Source organism: Lissotriton helveticus, chromosome 4_1, assembly GCF_964261635.1.
Source record: "Lissotriton helveticus chromosome 4_1, aLisHel1.1, whole genome shotgun sequence".
NCBI classification, from domain to species: Eukaryota; Metazoa; Chordata; class Amphibia; order Caudata; family Salamandridae; genus Lissotriton; species Lissotriton helveticus.
Window position 1 is genome coordinate 1,659,346,454 of NC_136063.1, and position 22,960 is coordinate 1,659,369,413.

The 22,960-nt window shown below is 44.9% G+C and overlaps 1 protein-coding gene across 1 annotated transcript in view; it reads left to right on the top strand.

The window, feature by feature from the left end:
- FBXL2 (F-box and leucine rich repeat protein 2) overlaps positions 1 to 22,960 on the top strand; it is a 477,680-nt gene that overhangs the window by 75,632 nt on the left and 379,088 nt on the right. Inside the window, exon 2 of the mRNA XM_078688338.1 lies at positions 10,401 to 10,459. Within this exon, the coding sequence (XP_078544464.1) occupies positions 10,401 to 10,459 (59 nt within the window). The remainder of the gene's footprint in view (positions 1 to 10,400; positions 10,460 to 22,960) is intronic.

Genomic DNA, 22,960 nt, shown 5'->3' on the forward strand with positions numbered 1-22,960 from the left:
AAAGCCGAACTGTGACTGAGTGCAGAGACTTCCAAGTACGTTTTATTTTTTTGACTGTGAGCTTGGGCCCACAGCCACTGACGTGTGAGTGTTTATTTGGAAGGTTGTTCAGGTCAAGGAAGGGCACCATGGGAGTTCGTTCTTATTCATGTGAACTGTTGTGTTTCGGGTGAGCGAGCCATTTTGCGTTCAGTTCCAGCTGGGCCCACTTCAATTCCTCACGCCGTCAACTATGCTTTTGTTCAGGTGTCATCCTGGCTGGTGGATAGGTACGGCTTAACACCAGTGTCATAAAAACAATCAGCTATTAACTTCACAAATATTTAAACTATGCTTTTTGAGTTTCCATAATCTATTTGGGACCTAAATGAGTATGTCCTCTGTCAGCTTTCCAGTGCCGTCATGGTTACTGCTCATGTATCCAGCGGCATACTAAGTCTTTTCTTATACTTTGCAGCAGTTAACTTAGAGTTTCTCGTTGTTCAAATGGATGTAAATTTGGATATTTATATGTTTCCCATATCTTCATTGCTTGATTTTGCTTGCGAAAAAGTGTCACTCATTGTAGTTGAAATGCAACTCATGATTACACTGAAATTATGAAAATGTCACATATCGCAATCTGAAACCTTGGCAGCTATGCTACACCGTCTTGCACTCTCCTTTCTTCCACCCAGGTGGGTACATCTCTGCCGATGTGTGGCTTGGCTCACTCGCACAGGCCGGTGACGTCAACCCCCCACTAGGGGGCCAGGGCTGCCGCACTGCTTCCCCCGGTCCTCGTCCCGAGCGGGAAGCCCAAGTCTTCTGCTGTCCTCCAACTCCCACAGGGCGCTTACACTGTAACTGTGCTGTCACCAACTCTTGGGCACGGTAGGCGGCAAATATTGAAGTGTCTCAGCAGGAAGTGCGGGCGGCGGGTGCTTCGCCGCGAGACACGCACCTTCCTCCAATTGCAGTGGGTGCTGATTCCTGCCCTGAGCAGACTCCGGATGACACTCGCCGAGGCCCCAGGCTGGCGCATCGCTCTTAGTCGCTGCTTTCACTTTCATCCGAGGCGCCGGGGTGTAGTGGTAAGCGTGTATCACACGCGTAGCGCGCGATGCTTTATTGTATAATAATTGTTCACTCGCGTGTTGCGTGTGATGCCTCTTGGATTGCATTGTATATTGTTGTTTTTTTTTGTTTTAATATTTTATTGAAGAAACAAACATAGCAGAGTCATCATCCAGCAATTAGGCAATAAAATACAGAATCAATAAATCAGGCAGAGACAGAAAAATCACTTTAAAGATCATTACATCGTCTCGATCCACCCCTATCCATTGCCATTTCCACCGAGGGGAGGCACAGATCTCGCCTCTATAAACATTCCATTGTCCCCATTTTTTTATCCCACTTCTTGGGGCATCCTCTGACTTTAAATACAGATTTTTCTGCCAGCATGCATCTGCCCATTTCCGCCACCCAACCCACCAGGAGAGGCCTCCGGGGGGCACCCCAGTGCATTGCCACTGCTCGCTTCACCAACAGGAAACCCGAGGCCACCCACTGAAGCTCCATCTCAGCGAGGTCTGTAGCACCCCATATATTAAGAAGCGCTTCCTTAGGGGAAAGAGGAATAGGTTTCCCCAACGCCTCTGCCACTTTACAAACCACTCTGTCCCAGAACCATTGGATAATTGGACATTCCCAGAGGACGTGGTAAAAGGTGCCAGGGCGGCCACAGCCGCGGAGACACATCTCATCCGGGCGTCTTCCCAGTTTGGCTAGGAGGGGGGCAGACATGTACGTTCTGTGTAGAATTTTCAATTGGATCAATCTGAAGCAGTGATTTATCGCCGTTTCCCTAGGGGACATTAGCGCCGTATATTGTTGTATTCTGAATATGTGGCTCAAGCATGGTCGATCCGTTTCATGGAAGTTTGAACGATGCTTGTCAGTGACCGTTCGTACATTCCACGGAAGGGATGCTCCGGACGCTGTGTGGAGTTATTTGTTAATAAACTCGTTCTTCACCTCTAGTGGATTTCCTGAATTTAATTCTGCTACATTTGGCGACGATCGGGGAGTAACCCCACCCACGCAGAGGATTTGCTTCTTTTCACATCCTTCGTCAACCCTAACCGACTTACCATCTCTAAGTACACTTATTATCGACATCCTGTTCCTCGACGTTTTTCAGTTGGACTTTGGATTTGCTGTCTTTCAAGGGTTTGACCCGGAAAAGGTACGTGAAATTTCAATATTACGGAGCTCCCATTGGCCCGCACTCTACTGACATATTTGGATTTATCGAGTGCCTAAACAATCAGCAGGTTTCACTTGTCATAAGAGACACTTCCTAATTGGCTAATGAACTTTGCCATTCTTTGCAGTATCTGCGCTTCTGCCTATAATTGGATAGTGCTCATTTTCCTTAGTGTTTGAGCTACTAATCATGGCAGGTTTTCTTATGAGGAACGCCGCACATGCCGACGTCATACATTCAACAGCGCCACCTGTCTGATCTTTATTCACGCGTGATACATTGTATCTTTTCTAGTTTCTAAAGGAGCTTGACAGCGCTTCTGGATTAATCTTCAGTGACGCTCACGCTCAATTACTTGCTCTTATTTAAAGAAGTATTTTATTATTTTTTCAGCACGTCAATGATCTTAATAGCGACGTGCACGCTTTACTTAATATTCACCATATTTTAAACCGCTAATAGCTCGACTAGATCTTCAGCAGCGACGCGCAAGCTTCACCATCGAGTTACCTGAATTTTCAGTGATACACAGTGATACACACGCTTTAACTGTCGTGTGTTAGAATTCCCAACAGCGACACACACAGTTCAATTGACTGTGCATCTGAACTGTTTAGCTCTCATTTTTATAATTCCAGGGCTTTATTTTACTCGTTAAATCTGAAATTTTGTTTTAATTTTTAAACTGTTATTGCTAATATTCAACAAATTACCCAACCACCTCCATTTCTCAGCAAACCTGGTAGACCTGAAATCATTTGGTCTGAATGGTTTAGGCTTTTTGAAAACCATTTAGTTGCCATTGACGCTGTTGGTTATGCACCTGCTCGTAAATTTGCATTGTTAATTGGATGTCTTGGTCAAGCTGCACAATGGATTTTACATAGTATTGTACCTATTCCACCGCCAGCATCTCATGCAGGTGATGGACAGTGGAATGTTTATCTAGAAGCAGTTGCACGCCTTAAAAAACAATTTTCAGAAGAAACAAACATCATGCTTGAACAACATAATTTGTATAGCCGAAAACAAAGAGAGGAAGAGAAAGTGGAAGAGTATATATCTGCACTTAGAGTTTTGACAACTACGTGTGATTTCGGACCACTTTCTGATGATTATATCAGGGACCAGTTTGTTTTTAATTGCGCTTCACGTAAAATTAGAAATAGAATTTTAGGATGCAAAAACCCTTCTCTATCCGAAGTAATTGACCTAGCTTTAAGCATTGAACGTTCCACTCTTTCCAGTAAAGTAATGCAGGATAACTCTAAAAGCGGAGTTAATCTCATTTCATCATCAGAAACCGACCAAGACAATTCCTTATATGCAGTAAATGTTAAAAACAAAAATGCTAAATTTGTCCAAAAGAAACATTCTTTGTTTTGCTACAGATGCGGTTCCAAAAACCACATAGATAATTCACCTAACTGCCCCGCCATCAACAAACGATGTGTTATTTGTAAAAAAAAAGGTCACTTTCAGGGGGTATGTAGACATGTTAAAAAGTAATTTAACGTGAACTGTGTTGATTTAGATGTTGAAGCTTGTAGTAATTTGCTAAACAACGTAATTGTAACGTTCGACTGTGATGGTGAAAAAAATTCCATAAAAGGCCCTTTATGTTCTGCTATAATTGACAATGTTCCTTTACAGGTGATGGCTGACTGAGGGTCGCCTATTGCAATTCTGAGAGATACTACTTTTTATGAATTATGGAACTGGAAGGTTGATCTCCTTCCATCTGATGTAAATCCAAAAGCATTTGGGGATAAAGACATAAATATGTTTGGGTACTTCTCCGGTTTGGTACAATGCCTTGGTAGAGAAACTATGACACAAATGTATGTGGCAGAGAAAGGTAAAAATATCATCGGATGGAAAGATCTTGCTCGCATGGGCTTATATTTGGTTCCTGGTGATGAGAACCCAATCAAGGTCGGGGAACTCCCTGTAGCTTGTCGTATACACATCCTAAAGTTCAAGAAGAGATTATTTCAGAGTTCAAACCAGTTTTTAGCGACACAGTGGGTATTGTAAAAGGCTTTGAGCACCACATTAGATTAGTTCCTGGGGCTCAACCTATTTCACATAAAGTACGCTCTATCCCTTTAAGTGTGAGGAATCAATTGAAAGAGACTTTAAAGAATTTGTGACCAAGGTGTTATAGACCTACCGATTCCTCACAATTAGTTGCACCCATCGTAGTCTCCTGCAAAAAGTCTGGTGAAATTAGGCTTTGTGCGGACTTGCGCGCATTAATAAAAAATATTATTGTAGACTGCCACCCTCTACCTAAGATCCACGAGTTATTAGCAAACCTAGGGGGTGCTAAATGGTTCTCCCTTATCGACTTGAGATCAGCTTGTCATCAAGTTTCCTTATCAAAAGAATCTCAAGAGTTAACAACTTTCGTTACCCCTTTTTGGGCATACAAATTTCTACGTCTTCCATTCTGCCTTGCGTCAGCTGGGAAGTTCGAGCGATGCTTGTCAGTGACGTTTGTACTTTCCACCGAAGGGATGCTCTGTACGCTGGGTGGAGTTATCTGGTAATAAACTCCTTCTTCAACTCTACTGGATTTCCTGGATTTAATTCTGCTACACATGGCCCCCTCGGAGGTTCCTACCTCTCCTCCCAGTAGGGCTGCACTGCTCAGCACGCAGCCAGTAGCCTCCCTCAGTGAGAAGACACCGGGTCCTCTGTCCACTCCCTTTGCTCGCAGTGTTGCCACCAGCGGCCCTCGAGGTACGTTCCCTCAGCCTTCCTCCTCCTCCTCCTCCTCCTCCTCCTCCTCCTCCTCCTCCTCGATATTCCTCCTCCTCCTCGATATTCCTCCTCCTCCTAGATATTCCTCCTCTTCCTCCTAGATATTCCTCTTCCTCTTCCTCCTAGATATTCCTCTTCCTCTTCCTCCTAGATATTCCTCTTCCTCTTCCTCCTAGATATTCCTCTTCCTCTTCCTCCTAGATATTCCTCTTCCTCTTCCTCCTAGATATTCCTCTTCCTCCTAGATATTCCTCTTCCTCTTCCTCTTCCTCCTAGATATTCCTCTTCCTCTTCCTCTTCCTCCTAGATATTCCTCTTCCTCTTCCTCCTAGATATTCCTCTTCCTCTTCCTCTTCCTCTTCCTCCTAGATATTCCTCTTCCTCTTCCTCTTCCTCTTCCTTAGATATTCCTCTTCCTCTTCCTCTTCCTCTTAGATATTCCTCTTCCTCTTAGATATTCCTCTTCCTCTTAGATATTCCTCTTCCTCTTAGATATTCCTCTTCCTCTTCCTCCTAGATATTCCTCTTCCTCTTAGATATTCCTCTTCCTCTTAGATATTCCTCTTCCTCTTAGATATTCCTCTTCCTCTTAGATATTCCTCTTCCTCCTAGATATTCCTCTTCCTCTTCCTCCTAGATATTCCTCTTCCTCTTCCTCCTAGATATTCCTCTCAAGTGGAGCTGGGAGGACTCTCCCGCAATGGCGCTGGTCTCCGGTCGCTTGGCGTGGCCGGAGATGAGGATTATATCGGAGTTTCGTGAGGCTTGGGCAGAAGCCTTTCTACTGTGCGGCCATTTTGGTCCGCGACCAAGCCACTGACCAACACAATTTTAAGGAGTTCAGAAGCAAAACAAACAATGATTTTCACAAAGCATTATAGGCATCTGCCGAAGGGTACTCCAGTTATTAAAAGCCCTTTCTCTAAATTACTCACCTGAGCTGTTGGAGGTCTTTAATAAATGGTACAATTTGAGGCATAGGGGTTATAGAGGTATGTGACCGTGTCACCAACAGAAAGTAGGATGGTATAAATTAAACTGGGATAAACAGAAGTCCAAACATTAGAGCACTGAAGCCAAAGGTTTATACCAGCAATTATTGGCGCCTGCTCAGTTCATTGTTTGCATGCGGACTCCCAACATACAAATGTGCTAATTAAACCATTAATGCTTAAAAGTCTCTCCTTACCAGAGAGCGAAGTGACATTTTTAATTTATAAAAAAAGTGGTACAGGGTGTGCCAATTGAAGACCAATGTAAAATATTGGAAACATTTGTGTAGCTGAATGTAAGCGGTTGACGCAAGTCAATCCTTTTGATCAATACAAGCTATCTAGTAACTTAGGAACCGAGGAAAGGCTGCACGCTTTAAGGGAAATACTGTAAGGGCTTAGAGTAGGTGTGTACAAGGGTTTGTAAGACCAGTGTGCCTGGTCCCATCATGTCTGAAATGTGTAGGTCAGAAACCATTTCAATAACCAAGTGAACCTGACTGATGAGCCCTAAAAACCGTGAAACCAGTCCTGCGTATCTTGTGTTTCTGTTCAGAAAGGACCTGGCTTGGCAGTTCGGGTTGGACTGTTCTCACTTAAGCAAGGTCAAGACCGATCTGCATATGGCTGGGTCCAAACTAAGGTGACATAGTGAACAAAATATCAACGGACTGGGATGCAGCTTGAATAATTAATTACTAGTGGCTGACAATAGTTCAAGCATTTCATACATCCCTTTTTTGCATTACATGTGTTAGCCATAGCAATTCCAGCAATTATTTCCTTTGTGAGAGTTTAAGCCATAACTTCTTTCATTGACCATGTCGGTGGGTACCTTTGGTTAAGATCCAGAGTCCATTTTTTAGCTCCGTATCTGTTTTAGATGTTCCTTGTCTGTGGAAATTCATTTGTACATATTTGATCTTAAGCTGTGCCCGAGTGTTGCTGTGTTGTGCACAGACCACTTTCAAGTGAGGCGACACATATTTTTTTTAGTTATCCCTATTTTACCTTAAATGTTAGAGCAGCTGCATACGAGGCTAGGATGACCATTTACTCTGTGGTGAAATTATGCATCTTGCCCCCTGCCAACTGTCTTGTTTTTTTGGCCTTCGTGGGTGCAATCGCTTTACTTGTTGCACCTTATATAGGGGTGTCACTGCTGAAGGACTTCTATGGGAGCTGGGGCTACCTGTTGTATCACGGAGGCCCATGCAGCAGGTATATGCTGGGCTGAGCAGTCAGGGCAATTATTTTAAGACCTCTTGGTGCGGCTGCTGAGATCATGGTCAGAGCTGCAGATATGCCCCTTCTGGAGCTGTTTGCATCTTTCAGAGTTCTGTAATATGATGTCCATGGCAAAGCTGCTTTTGTATGTGTTGCTTTCTTGACTTTCTGAGCTGCTCTATGGGAGGCTTCTTGTGAGCGCTCAAAACTTCTTCGTGTGGGTCTGACTCCTCGTACACATTGGATTGGCCTTTGCGCGTGTCTTTCAATAATGAAAGCATGCAAATGGCCAAAGGCGGGCGCATGTCCCACCTCTTCTTCAAATGTTCACTCCCACAGCGTTTTTTTCTCAGGAGCGGGCAGGGTGCAGCTGCATTCCTCGTCGCGTTGTGGATCAGGTTACTAATTAAACACAGCGCCGTTGCTTTAACTTTAGCAGCCAGGCTTGTTGTTTTGTGTGGGCTTGTTTACTTTAGCGCGGCGCCAAGCGTGCTTTCTCTTTCATTATTATGTTCCTTAAGCTTACTGCCGTTTTTTGATGTGTTACATGATTTCTTTGGTTTGTAAAAGGTATTAGGCTTTCTTCAATTCAAATGTGTGAGCGCAACCGTCTATTTACTAATGTAAATGTTATTCTCATTAGCAGCTCTCCCAGGCAAGCATCATAAAGCTATAAAATACAAAATATCCCATCCTTGACTCCTCCATAAAAAGGCGTACTTGGCTCTGCAGTGACAGATGGTAAACTTGAGAAGAGGGGGTTCTTCTTGGCCAGGCACCTTTGTTGCAAGCACCCAAGATGCTGTTTTCTGAGGTCGTTGCTTATGGAAATCGCACAAGAATTCCTTGGGGATAGCTATTTGAAATCACCTTTATTGCTCATCACTGGGTCATATAGTCACCCGCGTGAACGCTGAGCTCATAAAATGGCGTCCTCCCTCCACAAGACTCTTCCCCTCATGCGCACGGCACGCCATAGCATCCGCTGCTATCACCTGGTGCACCTTTTCATAGCTGAAAGCCATTACATAGGTCATGGTGGGTGAGGCTAGGTTGAACCCAGCGTGAACAGTCTTGGCACGGTCTTTTTAGAGAAAGCAGATTTTTTGTGAACAGATGTGAACTGCGTGGCATGAGACATTAACTGCTCTTCCAATGATGTCAGTCACACAGTGGCAATTTTGCAGCATTGTTTCCCCTCTGCTATTAACGGTGCCCTTGGACAGGAGGACTTGGGGGGCACGGTGTGCCAATGGTTAAATCTCAGACTGGCACCCGTCATACATAGTGCCAACTGAATACAGAAAACCTGAGGACTTGAGATATGGTGTCTTGATAAAAGAGCTTCACACAAGGCTCCGACTGGATCTATCTGGGTAATTCTCGATTGTGACGATTGACCCAGAGAAGGGCGTGGATCGGCTTTAGCTTATTTTTTGTAATACTTGTGGCTGCTATTAAGGTACTTTATTCTTAGATTATTTTATTGAAATTATTAAATAGTATTTTGAAATAAAAAAGAACAAGGCCTGTCTACATGGGTAATCAGACCCCTCCGAACACAACGGTCGGCGTCTGTCCTCTCAACAGCGCCGCCCTCGATAAATAGGCCCCTGCCTGGCCTTATTTACAGCGCTGCCTCCACACACAATTGACATGAAGGAGAGCCCCCTTCAGTAAACAGGGGCCCCAACTTGCGCTTCCATGGCTGGGTGATTCTTATGAGACGTCAAGTCGCTATTTGCAAGCTAGTAGCATTTTTCAGACCAGGATACCCGCTGGATGTGTGGGCCCTGCTGCTCCCATTAAATCCGAGGTGGAGTAGGTTGCCCTGCCTCGCCGATGTTTGTAAATCTGGGTGTTTATCTGAATTTCACAATCTTACACCCCTGCACTTTCCAGGAGCTGCTTCTGTGCATGTCTGGGGCTTGGCCCTACCCAAGCCCAGACTACACTCACCAATATCTTGCAATAAAATTTGCAAAAGAAAAATGGTGTCAGTTATTGCAGTAAATATAGAAGAAGACATTGCTCTACAACATGCCAGAAAAACATTGCTAAAACCTCTCGCTAAACACTTATAACTTCCCAAAGGCGAGACCTATTGGCTATGCCAATGCTTGTTTTTTTTGTTGCGATGCTACAAGTATTCTGCGTGTCTTAATAGCAGGTTGTAGGTGGTGCTGGCGTCTCCTAAGCTGGCAGATTTGCTCGAGTTGTATTGTATTGCACATTGTCTTGGATGGCTGAAGGTGATTTTCTGTTAGATTGCTGTGCTCTTCTGTTTTAAGTTGTGAAAGATGAATGCTGCATGTGAAACCTGACTTTTGGGCTTGTTAGATTGCAGCTATTGAGTCTAGACGAATCAGAAGTAAAGCTGTTAATCCTAGAATATCAGTTTTCTCCTGATTTCATTGTATCTCGTTGTGAAGCCAAGTTCTCCAAAACGTGCTTATAGATAGCCAAATGTGCAATCCAGATTTTGAAGTTACATATGTTGTGATCAGGGTACTCAAATGAGTGGAATCTGTATTAGCAAAAAAGAGAGAACCTTTACGTAATTCATCCAACTGTTGCTGAGTTTTATCCATTTCCGATTATTTGATCACTGTTCACATGAATACACCAGCTTCAGGATGGGCAGAAATACTTGCTAAAATTGTCCTCAGACCCATTATAAGGAAACCTGTGAACGCGCCTACAACAGTATTCAGTGTGTTTTAAAAATTTAGTCAAACCATTATTTGTTTGAGTTACAATGTGCTAACATGTTGCCAAGGCCTCTTCGTAAAAATGTAAATATGCACCCAGTGTTAAGCTGCACGCTTTGTCCTTAAAAGTTAGTTCAGATTTTAAGACTGTGTTTCGCCACACATGCAATGTTAGGTAAACCTACACCCCAGTCATTCAATGATTATTTTCGTTTCAAGGCAATAACCGTTATTTTAGTAAGCTTAGCCTTGTGCGCACAGAAAAGACTTAAAATACCCCATTTTGTGTATTTTGTTGTGTTCTGCTTTTGTATCTATAGAACATGGTCATAGGAATGAGCTAGAGATGTGGACTAGTTAGGGCTGCAGACTAGATGTAGTTCATTCTCCCACTGAATCATCGATATTTATTGATCTATTTTCACTAATCATGTCTCAATTTTTACTTTTTAGGTCTTTTTGAACGATGAAGATCTTATTAACAAAAAATTACCAAAAGAACTTCTTCTGAGGTACCTCCTCAAAATTTGATTCCAATTTACACTTTATTCGTAGCTTGTCAATTTAGATTTATTATTGATGGTCTTACCTTTCGCTTACTGTCTGGAAAAGTGTGCCCATACTCCAATCTACCGGATAACCAAGCAGGAAATTATTTTTTGCACCATATAAGACATTGGATCAGCAGGAAACTTCAGGATAGTGACAGGTGCTTTTTTGAATGATATTCAATTGTTTGCTTATTTTCAGTGACATACCTTGATTTGTATTTTTCATGGTGTACTATTAATTTATGTCAATGTTTAGTACTAGTTTTTTAAGAACAGTGAACCAATCCCAGGCAGATATTATGCCTTATAATATTTTGTCCTGTTCGACTGGGTTGCCGGTCCAGAAAGGTTGAGTATTCTACAGTGTCACCATGTGGAACCAGTTCATATGTAGTTTTAGAATACAGTGCAGCTTGGGATACACATACTGGCTGGGGCAGAATCATGGGAAAATGGCATTGCACTTTACAGGTACAGTGCAAAGGTTAACATTTTTTGTTAAAGACCTTTTCTGTTTAAGAGCAACAGGTTCCTTTGGATTTAAGTAGCTTAAAGTCTGGATACTTTCTGATTTAAGCACTTAATACATATCTGTACTTGAACATTTTTCAGCCTACTATGGACCTGATTATGACTTTGGTGGTCCTTCAGAGGGGTTGAAAACGTGCAGTCCGCTGTGGGACAACCAAAGCTGTAGTATGACCGCCCCCAAATTAGGAGTTAAATCCTGGTCTGGGGGTTGGTCCTGCAGCAGTCTGGTGGTGGCTGATGTTTGGCTCATAGAAGAGCCTAACATACAGACCGCCGACTGCACCTTCCTGCATGGTATGGCATACCTGCCACACCGTTCAGGAACTGTGGGTGAAAATCCATAGGGGCACTACATGGGCCCCCCTCCTCTCAACCCACCCTGGCTCAGGAGCGGCGGGGCCCCCCCTGTTGCCTCTCTGTCACCTTTTTTATGGTGGGTTTTATGCCAGGAAATGGGAGTTGGACATGCAACTTGTAATATGCTCGGCGTAGCCGGTGGTCTTGTGGGGGTCCAAACGCCACACTCAAAATACTGTGGATGGCCCTCAGGTTGGCAGCGGCAAACCACACCACGAGAAGGACCGCCGTATTCAGAATCCGGCCCTATGTCTTTCTGCCATACTTGCAGAGTTCATTCACTCTGTATCCAATGATGTTGGGGCCCATCTGAGCGTCTGTCTTTGATGGGTAATCATCCTTTACTTCTGTAGAGGTGATAAATACTTATTTATCAGAAATATCCTTGTAAGCTTCTTCCCCAGTCATTGTTGGCATGAACTTCCAGTAGATTGTATCTGTTTTTGCTGGTTCGTCCTGTGGAAAATGTGCATGTGTGTTTGATCAAGGGAGGGAGAGGGTGCGGGGTTGCTAAACAATTTCTTCTATCCACCCACATTTCTCAGATTAAACATGACAGGCCCATCTTAGTAATGCAATTGGTGATCCCAGCTTCTATGTCTTCTTTTGATGGTCAGTAGATATTTCTTAGGCCTTTTGCTTTTGCTGTTTATTTTCATTTTGGTTTATGAGGCATGTCCTGAGTCTTATGAAGCCTCATTGGTGTATCCTCTAGAGACCAATGTGCAATAAATCCTAGTAACCTGCCAACACACTGAATTACAAGTGGTTAATTATTGCTTTTGTACCGGGGGCGGGAGCAGGTGGTGTAGAAGGAACTGAGTCTGAGACTTGTAGTAATGATTTTAAGGAGGATTTTATTTTCATGTACGCTTTTCTTCTCCTGCTAGAGAGTCTTATTCGTGCAAACTCGTCCGGCTACGTTCTTACGCCTTTGGGGAAAGCTGGAAGTTCCAGGGTGGTTCGTCCACGTAGGGGAGGAGTTTCCGCCAGACCGGAGGTTTCAGTAATGTCCTTCACAGGCAGTGTCCTCCGTATGGGCCAGTACCGAACAGAAAGGAGAAAGAAAAGCAATCACTGTGATGTCCAGCGTAGAACGTTCGGGGGCCGGGAGTGAGGGAAACCAAGTGCGGAGTGTATTTACAACAGACGGTAGTGTGCCTTTCGTGCTAATGGGGGGAAAGGAACCAGGAGACTGTACACTTATATACACTGGCTGTCAGTCGATAGGCTGGCCACTCCGACCTACCCAACCCGCCACTCTGCCCCGTACCTTTGTTAGCCGCGCTCCTTCCGCGGGAACGTGGCGGGGCGACTCACCGAGACTTTGGCCTCCTGGCTTGATGTCCACAGCTGGGCTCGTCTGGGCTTCTTCTTCGTCTTCTCCGTAACTCCTCGATTCAACTCTCACTCTCCACTCCGTAACGCCTTCTCTCTCCGGGGAAATGCCGTCCGATGTCTTCCGGGGTCCTCCTCCTTTTGGCTCCGTGACGCTCCAGATGGGCGGAGTCTCGACTTCCTCACTGGCGGAATTAAAGGCGCCTTGTCCTCTTGCGTCCTCGTATCCCCAGCGGTGCTCAGTGTCCGCAAGTGGCCACTCCTCCGGATAAGGGGAGGTGGGCTGTTGAATGGGAAGAGAAAGGGGCGATAAGGGAACAGCTGACCACCGTGAAGCATCATGTTCCTCACCGTATTCCTCACAGTGGTGTTCCGCCCCGTCACAGCTTTGTAGTACATTCTCAGTTTTGCAGTCCACCTTTTGCTCTCTGCACACCTCATGTGTGCTTCTCATTGATCAAATAGAGATAGGTGTGGCCACACACTCTTTTCTGTTTTGCAGTTGCAGAGAGCGAATAAAGAATCTGCACTGCACAAGACTCGCTGTGCGTGGCTTGCACTTGCTTTTAGTGGACTGGCATCTCATTACACTTTCCAAGATTGTGTGAGTGAATGGGCTCCTTTGTACTTAAATGTTTTAAAAAGGGGCATTTTTACTGCTAAACATACCACCCTGTCCAGTGTAAAGTTTCTTACTGTTTGCGAATAATTCCATAAACGATAATATGTATAAACAATAAACACTCACAAGACCAGGCCCAAGATTACCATAAAACACAAAAGATATTTGCAGACACTATCTAAAACGTTTTTTTTATCATTAATTATGTACTTTAACACTCAAATGTATATGTTCTAAAATGCGCGAGAGGTACTAAAAGTAGATAAGACAACATTTAGGCCTAGATGTATCAAGATTCCATTTTGCGAATCTTAAATAGCGATTTTTAGCGAATCGCTATTTAGATTTCACATAATGGAATGTATGTAAAAAAATTGCTTTTTTTAGCGATTCCTTATTATTCTTTATTTGCGAATTCGCATTTTGCGAATTCGCAAATAAGGAATAATTTCCCATGCATTCCTATGGGCCAGGAGGCCCATAGGAATGATTGTGAAGTAATTCTCAAATTGCGAATTCGCAATTTGCTAATCGCAATTTGAGAATTATTTCAAGCGTGCAGGGGTGTCTCATGGACACCCTGCTGCACCCCTGAAACTTACATGTGTGTGCATATGGCGCACATACATGCCCTATGGGCATGTATGTGTGTCACATGCCACCCTCAAAATTGCCAAATTTTGGGTTTTGAAAGGATTTCGCAAATTAACACAAACTTCAACTTTTTGCGATTCCTTATTTTGCTAATTTCACATACATCCCAAAAGATGCAAAATGTCCGTTTGCGATTCGTTAAGGCCGAAATTCTGCGAATTTCGGCCTTAACGAATCGCAAAAGGCTTGATACATCTAGGCCTTAGAACCAAATGTATTATTTATCCTGCTGGACCTACCACTACATCCAGACATTACACTGCTATTCGGAGGAGCTTAGGGCCAAGAAATTGGTCTATAAATACGCGCAAGAGGAAATGGTGTAAATACTATGCTGAATCTGAGAAGGAAAACTATAAAACTTGTATTTCCAATTACAAACAAGCACTCCTGGAAGCTAAAAAATAGTATTTTTCCTTACAAATAACCAGGGCCGAATCAAACTCAAAAGAACTGTTTTCCAAAATATCGAATCCCAATACCCCCAAGAAATAGGGTGATGCAGAATTCTGCAATAAAACCACGTTTTTTTAAAATCGAAAATCGAAACGATATTTTCCTCACTCATTGGTCGGATCGATGGAAATCAGACTGATCTCAACCTAATGGAAGTAGAAAAATCAGGTGCTCCTGCAGAACTACTGGATCATTTCAACCCGATCGAGAAATCAGGCTTGATCAAATTGATGAACACAATAAAATCTGGTGCCCCTAGTGACCCCTGTCCAGTTTGGATTATTAAGCAAATTCCGTATATTATCGAACTGCACTTGTCCCTCTGCTCAATGCAGTTTTCTATCTGGAATTTTTCCTGTAAGTTGGAAAAAAGCTTCCGTTCTTCCTCTATTGAAGAAGCAATCGTTGAACTCCAAGGACCCGAACAATTATCGGCCGATATCCAGGCTCCCATTACCAGCTAAACTACTGGAAAAAGAAATGAACAGCCAACTCGGCAACTTTATTTCTCCTAACAACTCTGGACCCATCGCAATATGGGTTCAGAGCCTTTCATAGCACAGAGCTGGCTTTAATAAAATCAACCGAGGAAATCAGAGAGGCCGTGGATAGGGGAGGTAATGCTATACTAATCCTCCTGGACCTATCTGCGGCCTTTGATATGGTTCATCATAAGGTCCTGCTGAACCAGCTCTCTCATATTGGTGTGAAGGGCTCAGCATGGAAATTGCTACATTTGTTTCTGTCGGACAGGTCTCAGACCGTAGACCTAGACGGTAACACCTCAGAACCCTTCTCGCTACCATGTGGGGTGCCCCATGGCTCGGCTTTGAGCCCTACGCTCTTTAATATCTATGTGGCACCCCTGGCCAGCATCATCAGGTCATTTGGTTTCCAGCTCACCTCCTACGCTGAAAACACACAAATTGGGTTGTCGCTGACGGAGGGAGCAGAAAGGGAGGCTGGGGGATCGGTTCCACAACTGTATGAGCTCTATCTCAACCTGGATGTCGTCCAACTGTTTAAAACTCAACTCCGCGAAAACTGAGGTGCTGACATTTGGCAATAATCCACGGGTCTGGACACTGGATTGGTCGCCGGAGGATCTGGGCTCCTGTCCAGTGCCTTCGAGGAAAGCCAAGAATGTAGGCGTTATGGTGGACAACAAATTCACCATGGGAGACCAAGTGAATATGGTGACCTCGCCATGCTTCATGGTCCTCAGAATAATCAAAAAAATTAAGAAGTTCTTGTCGGCAAGCAACCTGAGGACGGTGGTCACTGCACTCATAATGGCGCATCTGGACTATTGCAACAGCCTCTATCCCAATGTTCAAAAACAACATATGAACAGGTTGCAATTGGTCCAGAACACGGCAGCGAGAATGCTGACTGGAACACCCAGGTTGGCTTCAGTCAAAGGAGAACTCAAGAAACTGCACTGGCTTCCAGTCCCACTAAGATCACCCTTTAAGGCACTTTCTGTCGTCTTTAGGGCAGTCAATGGGATTGGTCTGGAGTTCCTTAAATCTAAATGTGCGTGGTACGTCCCAAGTAAGACCCTGCATTCCTCCGGTTCCAAATTAGTTAAAACCTCTGCTTTTAAGAAGACTAATTGAGGAGGCAGAAGCTTTATTCACTGTGCCTCTAAAGCATGGAATGAACTCCCGTTCCATCTCAGAAATGCTCCAGATCTCATCTCCTTTTGCAAGGGATTAAAAACATGGTTTTTCTCTCACTAAACATCTCCATGCTCCCCAGGTTACCAGTACTTCGCGCCAGGACACCTTAGGGTAGCAGTGCGCTCTATAAGTATAAATAACATAACATAACAAGAAAGAAGTGTTGGTTTAATTTTAATGAATCTATTTGTAAATTATATACGTTTTAAACTGTATGTTTGATCCTAAAAAAATTCTCTGTGTTCATAAAGTGTGACATTGAGTGTGCTCAGTGTGAACTAGCTTTGTATATTTTTATCATCTTGTAGAAAATGGTCCTCCTTGTACCAATATGCATTGTGCTAGTAGCATTAAAATAATTTAAAATATTGATCCAACTTGGTATAAAATAATAACTCATGTAAAATCGCACAGGTATTTTATAAACATATGCAAAAAGGAATATAAATGTTTACCCTAATAAAACAAAAAAAACTATGAAATTCCCCAAAAAAACTGTTAAAAGGAGTTAGGGTTGAATGGGGGCTATGCTGTCAAAACCAAAAAAGAAATAAAATTCCTGAAGTGAGGTATGCTATCTGTATACTCTTTCACCGTTTACATCATCATGCAACCTTAACTCACACCCAAAATGCACTTACTATCGATTGGAAAGTGGATTATTAGTAGGGGCAAATGTACATCTGCCACTGGCAATAAGGCCACTAACACATTATAGGGCTCAGAATAGGTCTTAGAAAATTATTACTATGCTTGGCTGTGAGTAGGCAGGCTTAACTTCAAAGAAAGTTATGTAAAGCATTTTAAAACACCAATTCAGTAAATAATTGTGACACAATGAACAATAAAAATCCAACACCAATTTATAAACATAGAAAATATTTTTATCTCTAAAATGACACCAAAAGACAAACATCCAATGTAGGGTACCGGGGATGTGAATTTTCAAAGATTTAGCGTTTTCTAGCACATAGAAATCTATTGCGCCTTATCGGGACATCTGGTCAGAATAGCCCAGGTCAGTTACCCCTCGCCGTAGGTCGGTGAGGGCTTGCCTGATTGCCTTGCTACAAGCTCCCGATCAAACTTATGGAAGTCGGACCTCCAGAGCGTTCCAGCCAGACAAACCAAGGATCCAGGCCAACACGCGGTTGAAGGCAGGCGGCTTGGCTTTCGTGGTTGCTCCCGGTCACCTTTTCTTCGTTTTGACTTAGAAAACTTTTATGGAGCTTTTTCTCGTGGGGTCCCTCGATGCTCTACACCAGGGCGAATTAAGTGAAGGTTCGACGGCCTTGGATTTCGCCTACTCCCGGTCAAACTCTGGAAGTAGGACCTATGGAGCTTTTCAGCTGGACACACCTGGATGGCAGGCCGACTCACGGTTGAAGGCAGGTGGCTTGGCTGACCAGGCTGAGACGTCCACTTATGGAGCTTTTTCCGAAATTGCTCCAAAGTTCTCCAAACTTCTGGAACTTCTTCTTAATATTCCCCAAAGGGTCCCAAAGTGTCTCAAACTTACTCCATGGGTCTGGAATCCCAAAGATGGTCCTTGAAAGTTGGGGACTTAAGTTCACACAATCCACTTGCACAAAACTCCTACAAATCCACTGGTATTTCTTCAGGTTGAGGATTCTTGGTGGTGATGTTCCAGGTGAGTTCTGTTAACCTGTAGCTTGCAGGGAGTATACTCTGTAATCGTTTTACAGCAAGGTAGTCCATAGGGCTGTAGTTCTAGATGGAACAGAAGGTGCAATCTTCAGAGTGCAGGCCTTAGGAAACTCGCATCAAAACTGCTCAGCATGGCCTGTCTTGCTTTCTTAAGTTTCAAGCAGCAGATCTGAGAGGCTCTGCTCTCTCAGACACTTATTCCAAATTCTCTGGGTCAAGCAGGAGTCACTCCTGCCCAATGGGGTGTAGGGCACCGCCCCAAGGTATGCCCACTTTCTGCACTATTTTGTCCCAGAATGCATCAATTCTTCCAAATTCATAACAGCTGATTATCCAGCAGGGAGAAAAGAGCTGCCTAAACACACACCTATGATGGCTAATCTCCATAGTCTCTCCCCTTGCATTTGCTCATTCTTTTATTAAGCCTAGCATCTGGGTGGGTTCAAAAGAGTGTTTAACCCCCCTCCCGCCCCCCTGCTCTGGAATTCCGGAGTATTGTTGAATTTATTGATACCATTCTGGGAAGTCTTTGGATTTTAGTTTTAGCCTTCTCCAAGAGTTGTAGTTAATAACTTCTTGCCATGTTAACCAATGTGGCAGGTGATTTGCAGCTTATAAAACATATTTTATAAGTGCTCCTCCTGTATCTACAGGTCCCTCACCCATGGAACACCTAGGGGAAACTTTAGGGGTTCTGAATATGTAAAAATATTACAGATCCTCCCTGCACAGTGCTCCTAGCACCAAAGTCGATTTTGTGCAGCATTTTATCACAATGTTGGGAGTGAAATGTGCAATTTCACTTAACCCAGGCGATATAAAACTTGTTTTATAGGGGTCTGATTTATAAATACCTGACCCCCCCCACCCCTGAACACCCAGGGGAGACCATGGGGGTACCTATCATGCCCAAGCATTGTAGGTTATCCATTTTTAAGTACCCCAAATGCCTAAGTTGAATGTGGGCACAATGTCCTTTTTAAAAGCAGTCCGTCAACACAGGGCTGCTTTTAAAGTGACCGCAGGGTCAGCAGTGCACACATGCAAGTGCAGAAAGGGCTGCTGGCCTCTGAACTGCCATGCCCTATTATATGCTAGGGAATTAGAGGTAGTTTAAATCCCCCTGCCCTATTATGTACAAGGGCCTTATAAGGTAGGCCGTGCCCATCACAGGGGTACCCCAACCCATACTGTACCCTGGTGTATGTAGGTGTTTTCACTGTATTCTAAGTGTCTCTTTCATTATAGCACTGCCTCTGGGCCTGTTTAGGCAGAGCCCAGGGTCAGTCAGAGTCAGTTGCCACTAGTACCAGTCAGCAAATTGTTGGGTGGTGCCCAGGGCACATGATGACTTTGCAACATACCCCCCCCCCCCAAACGAAAGGTGATGGGTTACTTACCTACACTCTGGAAGTCCTCATCAGCTAAGTTGAAAAACTGGAAATCCATCTGCATTGGCATGGGCAACCCCAGGTCTGTGTTCCACTGTAAAGACCATTCCCTGTAGGGAAATGGACCACCTTATCGCCCCTGCATGAGCCACCTGAGAGGCCTGTGGTTAGTTTGAACACAAAAGTGAGTCCCAAACAATGATGGCCTCAACTTTTCAGAAACCAAACCACAGCAAAATCCTTGCTCTTTCAATGGCACTCCATCTCTGCTCCCTGGGAAGATGTCTCCTGCTAATAAAGGCAACTGGCTGATCAAGGCCCGCTTCATTTAGCTGTGACAACACTGCCCCAATCCCTTGTCCTGAAGCATCTGTCTGAACCATACATTTTTTGTGTAGTTGGGGGCCAGCAACACTGGTGCTGAACACATAGCAGCTTTCAGAGTATCAAAGCCTTCTGGCAATCTGGGGTCCAATCAACCTTTTTTGGCCTCTTCTTAGAAGTGAATTCTGTTAGGGTCCCCATAAGGGTCCCATAATTTTGAACAAACCTTTTATAATACCGTCAATACCAAGAATGCCCTGACCTGGGTCTGGGTAACAGGAGCTGTACAATCCAACATACTTTCGATTTTAGCTTGGAGAGGCTGTACATGCCCCCACCTACCAGGTGGCCCTGGTACACCACATAACCCTGCCCTATTCGGCACTTACTGGCCTCAGTAGTCAGGCCTGCCTACTGCATGGACTGAAACACTTCTCCTAGGTGGCTTAAGTGATACCCCACATGTAAAACTATATACAGCTATATCATCCGGATAAGCTGCACTTAACTGTTCCAACCCAGACAAGACCCTGTTCACCAACCTTTAGAAGGTGGCAGGTGCGTTCTTTAAGCCTAAGGGCATTACCTTGAACTGATAATGTCCCTCTGGTGTGGAAAATGCTGATCTCTCCTTTGCTCCATCAGTGAGGGAAATCTGCCAGTAATCTGAAGTCAAATCAAAAGTACTCCGGTACTTCGCAGCCCCCAGCCTGTCAATGAGCTCATCCGCTCTTGGTATAGGGTGAGCGTCTATCTTTGTGATTGCATTCAATCCTCTGTAGTCCACACAGAACCTTGGCTCCTTGAGTCCCCCCTGTGGATTAGGTTTGGGCACTAGCACCACTGGACTGGCACATGGACTTTCAGACATTTCAATTACCCCCAATTCAAGCACTTCAGCAGCCTCAGCTTTAATGCTGGCTCTGACATGGTCAGATAACCTGTGCAGTTTATTTTTTTACCGGTAGGCTGTCACCACTGTTAATGTGGTGCACACACCACTCAGTGATGCCTGGGGACAAAGAGAACAGGCCAGCAAACTGCCCCAGCACCTGCTTACAGTGTCTGTGCTGCTGGTCTGTCAACTTGGGAGAGAGTACAACCCCCTCCACTAACCCATCTTGCACATTAGTGGAGAGGAGTTCGGGCACTGGCTCAGGTTCCTCCTTCACTCCCTCAACAGTGACCAGTAACATGGTCATATCTGCCCTGTCATGGTGGGGTTTCAGTCTATTCCCATGCAGGACCCTATGCAGGGTTCCTGGGGGTGCCAAGGTCAACCAAATTGGTAACCTCTCCCTTCTTTTCTAAGATTGGATGAGATTGGATAGTTCCCACTCCACTTGTCATGGAGGGCCCTGGGAGCCACAGGCTCCAACACCACGCCAATTGTCCTGGAGTATTCTCAGGCATAGTAGCCTTCTGATCATACCAGTACTTCATGAGCTCCTGGCTAGCCTCCAGTATGCTGCTTGCCTTGTACATGTACTATGCCATTCTAGATCTCAGGCCCAACACATAGCCAAGCACATTGTCCTTTGCTTCTTTAAGTAGCTTCTCTAAAGATTCTCTCAGCAGGCTCAATTGCCCCCTCACTGGGTGTCAACACAACAACTCAGAGGGACTGAAACCAACCCCTTTCTGTGGCACCTCCCTGTAGGCGAAGAGTTGGCATGGGAGGAGAACATCCCATCTCCTTCTGAGTTTCTCTCACAACCAATTTATCATGCCCTTCAGGGTTTTGTTGAATCTCTCAACTAGACCATTTGCTTGTGGGTGATAGGGAGTGGTGAACTTGTACTTGACACCACACTCAGCCCACACATCAGTCCGATAGCTGGATAGAAATTGTGTGCCCCTATCTGACACCACCACTTTCGGAAAACCCACTCTGTTGCAATGCTCTAGCCACCGCAGGAGCATCAATGGTTCTAAGAGGGATTGCTTCAGGGTACCTAGTGGCATGGTCCTTTACCACTAAGATTTACCTATTCCCTGATGCAGTAGGTGGGACCAACACTGTCCTTCCCCACCCTTTCAAAAGGAACCCCAACCACTGGCAGTGGTATTAGGGGAGCCTTTGGCTTGCCCCTTGCCTTGCCACTGACCTGGCAGGTGACACAGGAGCTGCAAACCTCCTTTACCTTTTCAGACATATAGATATAAATGGTTCACCAACCGGTTTCATGTCTTTGTCTGCCCAAAAATGTCCTGCCAAAGGGATATCAGGATCCAAAGTCAGGGTGAACTATCTGTACTTTTGGGGCACCGCCAACCTCCTGGTCGCCCTTTCTTTGAGGTTTCTGGCCTCAGTATTAAGCAGTCCATCTTCCCAGCAGAGTCTGTGAAAGCCACGGTCATCCCCCTCCTCTTGCTTAGAGTCCTTCCGCCTCAAGCTCTCAAGGGTGGGACAGTCTCATTGTCCCATACTGAATTCGTCTCTGGAGAGTCCACCTGCTCCTGTCAGTTCTGCCAAATCTGACAGGGTTGGAGTCCCTCCCTCGGAGACCAGAACCACTCCATCAGGGTTAGATTCTTCCTGCACCTCTAGAGTTCCTTGGGCTGGCTCACCAGGCCCAGTACCCTTGTCCTTGGCTGTTTGGCCCTTTTTTCCAGGGTCCAAGTGTCCAGTCCCTCCCTTCAGGCTAGTCTTTGTCGTGGGCACAGCACATACCCTTCGGGGAGCTCCATAATGTTCATATGGAGTCCTCTCTCCATCTCTGACTACTCCGAAGCTTCAAGGTTATTGCCCAGTAAACACTGGATTGGGAGCACCTTAGACACTGCTACCTTCATAGGGCCTGTCGCACCTCCCCATTCCAAATCTACTACAGCCATAGGATGGAGTTTGGCAGTGCTGTCTGTATAGGTCACCTGGTGAAACTCACCAGGTAGCATCCATCTCTGACTACTCCGAAGCTTCATGTTTATTGCCCAGTAAACACTGGACTGGGAGCACCTTAGACACTGCTACCTTCATAGGGCCTGTCACACCTCCCCATTCCAAATCTACTACAGCCATAGGATGGAGTTTGACAGTGCTGTCTGTATAGGTCACCTGGTGAAACTCACCAGGTAGAAACCTCTCTGGAGGCACCAGCTCATCCAGGTCCATAGTTGCACAAGCCCCTTTGTCTCTGATAGCCTCAACCTCCATTCCATTCACTTGAGGCCTCTGCCTGTACTTGCCCATGTTTGGAGGTAAGGCACCAAGGGTTGCAATATTCCTCCTACCCAGGGACACTAAGGTTGCTTCCACCACCTGACTTGCCCCTCTCTGGGACACCACTCTCCACCCTACACTTATACGGGCAATCCATGTGGATGGCGGCGTGGGGGGGGAGCTTCTTGGCGCAGACCGCATCTCCCTTTTTGTGCCCTTGGCTGGTTACAGTCAAAGCACATATCCACCTCTGAGGGAACCTACCATTCTTTCCCT